This window comes from Lacerta agilis, chromosome 13 (genome assembly GCF_009819535.1).
Source record: "Lacerta agilis isolate rLacAgi1 chromosome 13, rLacAgi1.pri, whole genome shotgun sequence".
NCBI lineage: Eukaryota > Metazoa > Chordata > Lepidosauria > Squamata > Lacertidae > Lacerta > Lacerta agilis.
In genome coordinates, this window is record NC_046324.1 from 15,418,255 (window position 1) to 15,427,669 (window position 9,415).

Here is a 9,415-nt window from a genome sequence, read left to right on the forward strand (position 1 = left end):
TCCACCCTTAGACCCCTAAATTTACAGGGAGGGAGTTTACTTCATGTTTGACTTTCTTTTTAAAAGATGCTGCCACCTAGTGATCAGGATAGGAAAAGACACAATGTTGGTCAAGGTACTTAAAAAACTAAGGCGATTCTAAGTTTCTTGTACTGGTACTGTGTTCTGGATTTTGAATTTATTTTTTTACAGGATAGAATAATGTTATATTTACATTGCTGTTTGAATATATCCTCACCTATCTGTTCAGCTCGAACAAAGAAATGACAAAGCATGCTTTGTGTTCTTCTGCCAGTTTACAGGTTCAATCTCTCTCTCTCTCTCTCTCTTTACGTGAGCACAAAAAAGGATGTTTTTTGTATTTCCTTTTTAAAGCATGGGCTTTAACGGGGGCATATTACTTCGGGGATTTCACTGTTTTGCACTCTGTCCGTATCCGACAGAGGCTTCGGCCTATCAAACATCGTGGTTGATCCGTCGCTCGGATTCCCAGTAACCATAACCCAGTAATTCTTGTCTTCTTCAGCTCTGTGTGTATCCAGGTATGTGTGGCAGTTTACCTCAAATTCCTTTCCAAAGTATGTCCTTCAAAAGAAGAGAGCAGAAATTCAACAATAATGGCTAAACATTCTGTAGCCTCAGCCTGAATGTCAGCCAACCACACACACATACAATTTTAAATTTTCCAGTGGATTGCAGTGTGTCTTGTTTGTATGTGTGTTGGGGGTAGATTGTTGGGTCAGGTTAGCCATATTGATTTGTACGCTATGGGGGGGGTAGGTCGTTGTCCCGTTGTGCTGTGTAAGTGATAAAGGGGGAGTCAGACATATATTTAAATGACTTACACTAAAAAAGAAAGAAAAGAAAACACAAACCACCACACACATTGCATTTGAAGTGGTGGCAGGAAGCTCATTTTGTGGTGTTGACTGATGTTAATAATAATAAATAATAATTTTTAAAATTTATATCCTGCCCATCTTTTTGGGTTTCTCCAGCCAATCTGGGCAGATTACCGCATATATAAAAACACAACAAAGCACCAAACATTTTTAAAAAACCAAAATATCCTATACGAGCAACAAACCAACCAATAAATCAATAGAAACCAATATCAACTGCAATAATAGCAATAAGAAACAGTTTACAGTTATACCCAAATTAAAATAACCACCAACCGCAACTAAACATTTAACCAACACCAGCACTGACAAAAAACAGAGCAACCAAAGTTAGATCTTTTAAAAGCATTTTAACCAGTTGCCTTGTTACAGTCACTGGCGGAGGAAAGAGAAGTTCGGGGGGAGCACAGCGCCCCCGGCAGCGTGATCCCAGTAGGGTGCCATAGCGGCTGCCCCCCACCCGCGCTGGGTGCCACGCCCCTGCGAGTGGCACACCCCACCCCAGGATGCACTCCAGCCCCGCCCCACCTGCTCTCCACCCCCCATTGCTGGAGCATGAAGCTCCACCACTGATTACAGTCCTCAAATGTTAGCCCTGTTCTCCCATTACTTTTTTATATAAGGTTCGGCCAATATTCCTTCCCCAGTTACTCAAAGTAACCCCCCCACACACACACACAAAAGAAACAAGGGCCTATTTTCTTTCTTGGGGAAGTGGGGACATTTATTTTGATTTTTGGGGAGGAGGTGGTTGCTACTTATGAGGAAGTCCAGCCTTTGTAAATATAGTCTCACACCGCTTCCCACTGTCCCCTGAATTCCCCGGGAAAGATGTGACATTGTATTTTTATTGGGCAGTTTTGGCCAATGTACACTTTCTTCTTGCAAGCAGCTCCCCCTGATATCTGCATTCTTGTAAGCATTGTTTGGTTGGAGAGTGGCATCGCAAAATTCAGATAAGTGTGAATTTTGAAAGGTGGCTGTGTCTTGGTTCACATGTTGTTTTACAAAGTGCAGATTTGATGGATCGCCTTTAAATGTTGAACTGAAATGAATTAATCCCCTGTCCCTGGTACCCAGGATTGTTTGGGTAAGGTTTTATCCAGAGGGTTCAAAACTGGTGTAAAGCCAATGCATATTTGGAGTGTAGTATAGATGTGCCCTTGCTACAAAAGTTGCTCACCTTATCCAGTACATCCGAGGAACTGCCAAGGCCTGATTTGTATGACTGTGAACAATGAGGATCTTTGTATTTGCCTAGAAATGGGGGCGGGGAGAGAGAGAAAGAGAAATACTTTAAGGAAAGAAGGGCTTAAATTCTACTGTTTATGCATGAATTTGATTTAAAATTTCCTTGGGAATCAAAAGCAAAGCAGAGAGAGGTGTAGCAAGGAAGAATTATTGTTCAAACGGCGTAGAAAAGGCAAAAAGTGAAGAAAATCTGCCTGCACCATCGATTTAAAGCATTTTAAGAGCGAGGGCTCCCCCCCCAAAATGCTGGGAACACAGATGCCAGGTTCTCACCAATTTTGGGGGGTGCTCAGCACACATGAGTAATGTCACACACATAATATTCATATGTGATGTCACACAGTTGGAGGAAGACGTGAGGCCCACCGTAGCCACGGGTAGACCCATCGAGGCCCTTTGCAGGCTATGGAATACTGAGGGGGCCCAGGCCCCTCCTTGAAAATTTTAGGGGCGCTCTCATCCCCTCAGCTTCCTTAGATGGTGCCCCTGGCTGGGAATTATAGTTTAACCACTTAGAGAGCTATTCCCAGCACCCTTTTGCGGAGCAACCATTTCCACCGTTCTTAACAAACTACAGTTTCAAGGATTCTTTTGGGGGGGGGAAGCTGTGTGCTTCAAACGTATAGTAAGGATGTGTCTGAAGGTGGCTTGATGGATAAAGGACGCAAAGCCATTCCCAGAATATGGGCTGGCATAGCAGAGGCCAAAGAGGTAAGAGTCACGGGAGGCAGCTAAAGGCTCCTAGAGCACAGGAGCTTGTGTGGAGCTGGTTTAGGAAAGGGGGGGGGGAGAGGTGGTTGGAGAACATGAGAGAACAGTCTGAAAGGCAAGGTACTCTTAAGAGGCTTGGCATCGTTTCTTACAGGAACTGGGAACCCTTCGTATTCCATGCGTAACTGTGGGTCCAGATAGGTAGCTTGCCAAGAAGCCAGGTAGGTAAGTTCATCGGTCAAGAACACAGGCTGGAGGGAGGATTTCTTTGTCATGTTCTGAAAACTTCTGTGGTCACTCGCAATAAATAGCTGGAAATGGAAACATGTGGGAATGATTTGTCTGCGAATTAGATAAACATTGTTGTAGATTGACAGAGGCCAAAGAACAAGCAAAACAAATATTAGCGCGGTTACGAATCTGGGTCCAGTATTGTGCTTACATCATACTGTAATCACATGTTGCATTCTTAAGTTTGCTGCATGGACTAGTCTGGCATGAATGGTTGGGTGTGAAGGACTTTGCATTTGCAAAACGTCAGGAAATGTCAGGGTGGACACAGAGGTGCAAATCCCAGCGCTTGCCAAAAGCAGAAATACTACCTGAAGTTACATTGATTGAAGCCACACAGAAAGCAAAGCCAACTTTGAGCATCCAGCCCGATGATGTCTCTTCATTGGGCACCTCTTAAGATATCATAGCCAAATTTTGTGCAATGATTCATGAGATTAAGGAGCAGGTTTTCATCTATGTTGGATAGAACTGGACGGCGTTCAAAATTGGCCAGGTGTCAGGCGCATTTTGCACCTGGCTAGTAGATAAATAGGTACCACTCTGATGGGAAGGTAAACGGCGTTTCCATGCGCTGCTCTGGTTCACGAGAAGCGGCTTTGTCATGCTGGCCACATGACCCAGAAGCTGTACACCAGCTCCCTCAGCCAATAAAGCAAGATGAGTGCAGCAACCCTAGAGTCGTCCGCGACTGGACCTAATGGTCTGGGGTCCCTTTATCTTTACCTTTACTAGGTATTGCAGAGCTTTCCAAACTGTGTGTCGCAACTTGTTGGTGTGTCGGCTGTGGTGTGTAGGTGTGTTGCACGATATGTGTCCGTATCTCTTATAAGGGGTTAGTTTAACCTCTGGTTTACTAGTGAAACTCAATCACTATGTCGCAAAATGATGCATTTCTAAAAAGTGTCACCAACGTGAAAAGTTTGGAAAGCATGGTGAACAGTTAGTACGTAAATAGCTGTTGCATCCTTAATCCTGTATAGGTTTATGGTAACATAACATTACAGTACAGTATAGTCGTTAACATTGTATGGGCTGTTCTGTTTTGTATATTCACTTACCATTTTCTCTGGAAACCCTCCGGATGCTCCAAGACCAAAATTCTGCCCAAATCTAAGTGGCTCTCCCATGCTTTCTCCTTCAATGCTTTAACAAACAGACAAAAGGTCATTATTTCAACAGAAGACATGTTACAGATCATTTACGAGGGGTGGGCAGCAGATTCAAATGAATCCCAGATCCTGAGCCCAAAGCAAGGATTCTGGGTTTGTGCAAAGCAAGGCAGGATCTTTACAAGGTGCACAAAACTGAAGTGGGCAACTTGGCAATATAAGGTTAAAAAAAAAAGGTAAAGGACCCCTGGACGGTTAAGTCCAGTCAAAAGCAACTATGGGGTTGTGGTGCACATCTCGCTTTCAGGCTGAGGGAGACGGCATTTGTCCACAGTCAGCTTTCTGGGTCATGTGGCCAGCAGGACTAAACCGCTTCTGGTGCAACGGGACACTGTGACAGAAGCCAGAGCGCATGGAAACGCCGTTTACCTTCCTGCCACAGCAGTATCTATTTACACTGGATTGCTTTCGAACTGCTAGGTTGGCAGGAGCTGAGACAGAGCAACGGGAGCTCACTCTGTTATAGGGATTTGAACCGCCGACCTTGTGATCAGCAAGCCCAAGAGGCTCAGTGGTTTAGACCACAGCGCCACCTTGGCAATATGGATGCAAAGAAAAACATGCAGCAGGCGACTTGCCTGCTAACAGCAGAACTAGTCTTGGCGTACTAAATAAGGAGGGAGAAAGAAGGAAAGAAAGAACGAAGAAGAAAGAAAGATCCAATTCTAGGAAGTTACAAAATGATTCAACCAGTCTCCCACCTTAAAATCCGGAATGAATTCCGGCCAATTGGGGTCACGCTGCTGATTGCGCTCATAGCGCAGGGAGCTGTTAGTTCATTCTCTGAGAGTATGTCTGTTTCCTTGGGATTAACAGCCAGGGATAGATTCCCACTCATGGTAGGTGCCTTATCAGGTGAATTGTTGTCATCTGGGCTCACCAGCATAACCGTATCTCCAAAGTGAATAAATCCGTCTGTTGAAATTGAGAGCTGCTCCTTTTTTAAAAGAAGAAGAAGAAGGGGTTTGATCTCAGGTGATTATAGCATGTTTGGGATGTTCACTTTGATTGTCTCCTAATTTTTTTATGATCAAGCCACACTTGTTTAGGGAAGTTTTAAATGTTTGATGTTTTATCACTTTTTTATTATTAATATTCTGTTGGGAGCCACCCAGAGTGGCTGGAGAATAAATAACAATATATTATTATTATTATTATTATTATTATTATTATTATTATTATTATTTTGCTTGCTGCACTGGAAAAGATGGGCTTCCCATGCATCCTTACAAACACAACCTTGAAGATGAAACTCCCCTCGGGCCTGGCAAAAGCAGCCTCAATCTGTTGGTCTGTGGTATGGCACACCCTTCTCTTGCAGATTCCAAGTTCAGTCCCTGGCATTTTACAGGTAATCCTTAAAAAGGAGCCCTGCCTGAAACCCCGAGGAGCTGCCCATTGGTATATACTAGCCTTTTCCAACCTGGTGCCCTGTAGATGTTTGGAGCTGCAGCTCCCATCAGCCAGAGCCAGCATGGCTGAAGATCTGGTATGATGGCAGTTGTCGTCCAAAACATTGGGAAGGCATCAGGTTGGGGAAGACAGGATGTTCAATTGGATTGATCAATGGTTTTTGACTTGGTACAGTACCAGTTCCCATTAGGGCCTATTGTCTTATGGGCTAAATCAGTACAGAATGGTGGGGAAGAAGAGGGATGGATACACAAGCTTAGTGGTAGAGTATCTGCTTTGCATGCAGAAGGACCCATGTTCAATCCCCGGCATCTCCAGGTAGGCGTGGGGGACAATCCTATCTGAAATCCTGGAGAGTAGCTGCCAGTCAGTGTAGACAATATGGAGCTAGATGGACCAAGTTCAGGAGTAGAACACGCTCTCAGTCACAGATAGTTTCCCTCCAGTGCTTCGTTATGGAGGGTGATGAGAATGGCAGTGAAGAGGGGGATCAGAGGAAGGGTGCTTGATGTAACGGACTAGCCCTAAGATGGAAGATTCATTACACTCTGGCTTTGTAAGAGTTAATCCACCTCCAACTTAACTGACAGCGCGTCCTTTAGGGGCGGGGCGATTCCCGGTTTAAAAAGGAGGGAACAGCCGTTTTGGCAGTTGGAAGGGGGGAGAGTGGGGAGCGTAGAGTGGGAAGTAAAGGGAAGAAAGGTTTGGGGCCAGGATAGTGGGTGTTTTGGTTAGGCTTAGGATAACTTGAAGTAAAAGTTCGGTGGAATTGATGTATAAATGCAACTAAGTTTGTAACCTTATGATCTTTAAAAACTATGTTTTTTAAAAAAAATAAAATTCATTCTTGTTGTGCCAAGAAAAATCGTCTTAGTTGTTCTAGCAGTGTATCAAAACTCAAAGAGGTGAAGACTCAAGAGAGGGTAAAACTCGCCTAAGGAAAAAGAGGAGAGTTTGTGTCCTAGAGTCACACCGAAGGGTCAATGGGGGTGAAAACCTAGAGTGCCACAAATTTGCCAGGGTGATAAGGCAAACTGATACAGTGGGGATCCGTGCTGAGGGAGGCCCTTTACTGTAGGTAAGAGGTTGTTCATTCAAATAGCCTTGATGGGTTATGATAATAGGCCACTAAAGTTGAAATTAGGCTCTCATTTCTAAGAAGTCCAGAAATAAAGAGCCGTTTAAAATAAGGATGGAAGGATTTGAGGGTGAATTGCTTCACTCCTGGACTTCCTTCGTCTTTCAAATTTATTAAAATTTTAAATTTGTTTCAGGTTTATTAAAAGCGCTGGTGATTCGTCGCACTTGTCACCTCACCCTGAATATGGCTGTAGACAAGTGGATTTGAAAATCTGTACCTTCAGGTAACACTTTCTACCTTGATTTGTCTCACAGAATTGTAGAGTTGGAAGGGACCTCAAGGGTCATCTAGTCCAACCCTGAGGAAACTCTGCACACCGGCAGAGGAAATTCTTATTTTGACTCTTATTCCACTCTTGTTCTGCCTCTCCCCACCCCATCTGCCATTCCTCCCCATCTTGATTCATCTGGAGATCTGATATGCATAATCATATGTGAATCAGTTATTCAAGATTAAGGAAAACAACAGCAGTTCATAATATCACAAGTTCTCTGTACAAGCATAGGTTAAAGGCACATATTATTGCACGTTTGCTAAAGCTAAGCAAGTGCTGGTAGAAATGCAGAAATGCAATGGGTGATCACATACCTTCTTGTAAAGGTTCTCTTTCAGTTTTTTTGATTTCTGGATTAGAAGCTCTCCTCTTTCTCTTTTACATAAGAAGTCTTTCAGGAGTTCCTGTTTTGTGAAATAATTTTTTTTTTTAATGTAAGCTTGACGTTTTAATGTGCCATCCGTTGTCTCATCGCGGCTCGGTCTGAATGGCACAACCTCCAGGCACCGCAAACCGTGGCAAATGCAAGTCAAACAACAGCAACACAAGTCTGCTAATTTTCACCATCACAGAGGTGTGCAAAACTAAGGCAGACTCCCACAAATTGAGCCAAGGGCCACGAATAGAGTTCGAAAAACACAAAGCCGATTACAAAATCCAGAAAGGGGTGTAGAAAAGGAAGCAGAATCAGAAATAAACGGGGTCGGTTGGCATCAGTAAGGAGCACTTTTTCTTTAATATCCCAAATACAGGAAATGAAAAGTCCTTTGTTTTGGACAAAGCATTTACATAATTATTTGCCATAATTAAAGTTCATAAAATATAAAGAATAAAAATCTATCCATAGATTTAAGGGGATTTTCCTTAAAGCATCCATAGTAATTGATATTAATAACCTATGGTACAAAATTTATTGACAAAACACATTTCTTCATGTACCATGTACAGTGCCTTTTTTCCTGGGGGGACGCAGGGGTACGCATACCCCTAAACATTTTGTGAACCTGAGTTTGGCCTCATTGAGGGGCAGTCTTTCAATATGAGTAGGAAAATGAGAGTACCCCTTAATTTTTTTTTAAGGAAAAAAAAGCACTAACCATGTATCGTATATCAGAAATTAGCCAATGCGCACTTAACTGAGAGTAATCTCACTGGACACAGTGGAGTTTTAAATGTAGAAAGGACTGAACAGTAAATGGAATAAAGACACAAAGTAAGAGAGAGAGAGAGCGCGCTTTTAATTATTTTAATTACCTCTTCCAGACACACATCTTCGTTCCAGTTGCCAATCAGCACCCCTGGGCTGTATTGTCTGCCACTCATGCTAGTCCTTAGGTTGAACATTTTTGATAACTTGGAAGTGGGCCACCCGGCTTAAAATGAAGGAGGTAGGTACCACACAAAACCCTGGGCAAGGCGGTCGGTATACACACTGCTGTTAGAAAGATGATCTGTGTTTACAGGTTGCCATGGGGACCTTGTGTGCGCGCCTGGGATTGGCCCTGCTGGAGGAGAGCTGCTAGCCAATCGGAATAGGGAAGAATGGCTGAGAAAGGAGGTGGGGGCTCTTGCCATCCCTTTAGCCACGGGACAAAACTGGGACCATCCATAGATGGGACGTATATTTTATAAGCAAGAGAAGGGGAGAGGATGGAATCAATTGCGCTGTTTTGGGCTGTGATTTGTGTACACACACAAAAACTGTAAACAATAAATAAATAAATATCGGGGGGATTTGATTCTATATACCCTTATTTCCTTGTTTTATTGTAAACCGTGTTATACTGTAAACCACCATGTACAAAGGGTACAAATAAATAAACTAGATTCAAATAATTTAGATTCAAATAGATAGACAGACACACACACACACACACACAGAGAGAGAGAGAGAGTACACCTTCCCCGTATTGTTTTAGATGCTTGCTGAAAACTTTTTGGTTTCAGCTGGCCTATCCAGACACATGGTTTAGTTACATTTGTATCAAATGCTTTTATTGATTTTGTCCTGTTTTTTTAGCGATGGATATGTGTATATTTGTTTTTGATCAATTTGTGGATTTAAGTCATTTTAAAAATATACAACTGGGCTTTTTCTTTCTTTTCGGAAGTGGGATTTGCGCACACCTAAATGAAAATGTGGGACCTAGGTGGCGCTGTGGGTTAAACCACAGTGTCTAGGGCTTGCTGATCAGAAGGTCGGCGGTTCGAATCCCTGCGACGGGGTGAGCTCCCGTTGCTCGGTCCCAGCTCCTGCCCA

At 43.3% G+C, this 9,415-nt stretch overlaps 1 protein-coding gene across 1 annotated transcript; it reads right to left on the bottom strand.

The window, feature by feature from the left end:
• Positions 1-318: 318 nt before the first annotated feature.
• CFAP161 (cilia and flagella associated protein 161) lies at positions 319-8,542 on the bottom strand. The gene is made up of 7 exons (XM_033167934.1): positions 8,410-8,542; positions 7,470-7,559; positions 5,029-5,264; positions 4,217-4,301; positions 3,017-3,175; positions 2,086-2,159; positions 319-585 (listed from the first exon to the last, which is right to left on the bottom strand). The coding sequence occupies exons 1-7, from the start codon at positions 8,497-8,499 to the stop codon at positions 384-386; spliced, it is 936 nt and encodes a 311-aa protein (XP_033023825.1). The 5' UTR covers positions 8,500-8,542; the 3' UTR covers positions 319-383.
• Between the last annotated feature and the right edge of the window lie 873 nt (positions 8,543-9,415).

What these genes read in the sequence shown, in the direction of transcription:
- CFAP161 (XM_033167934.1), bottom strand. Translation starts at nt 8,499, where the DNA reads ATGTTCAACCTAAGGACTAGCATGAGTGGCAGACAATACAGCCCAGGG. An exon ending in AAGAGAACCTTTACAAGAAG is followed by an intron (nt 5,265 to 7,469) that starts GTATGTGATCAC and finishes CTTTTAAAAAAG; the next exon opens with GAGCAGCTCTCAATTTCAAC. An exon ending in ACGAAGGGTTCCCAGTTCCT is followed by an intron (nt 2,160 to 3,016) that starts GTAAGAAACGAT and finishes CCCCATTTCTAG; the next exon opens with GCAAATACAAAGATCCTCAT.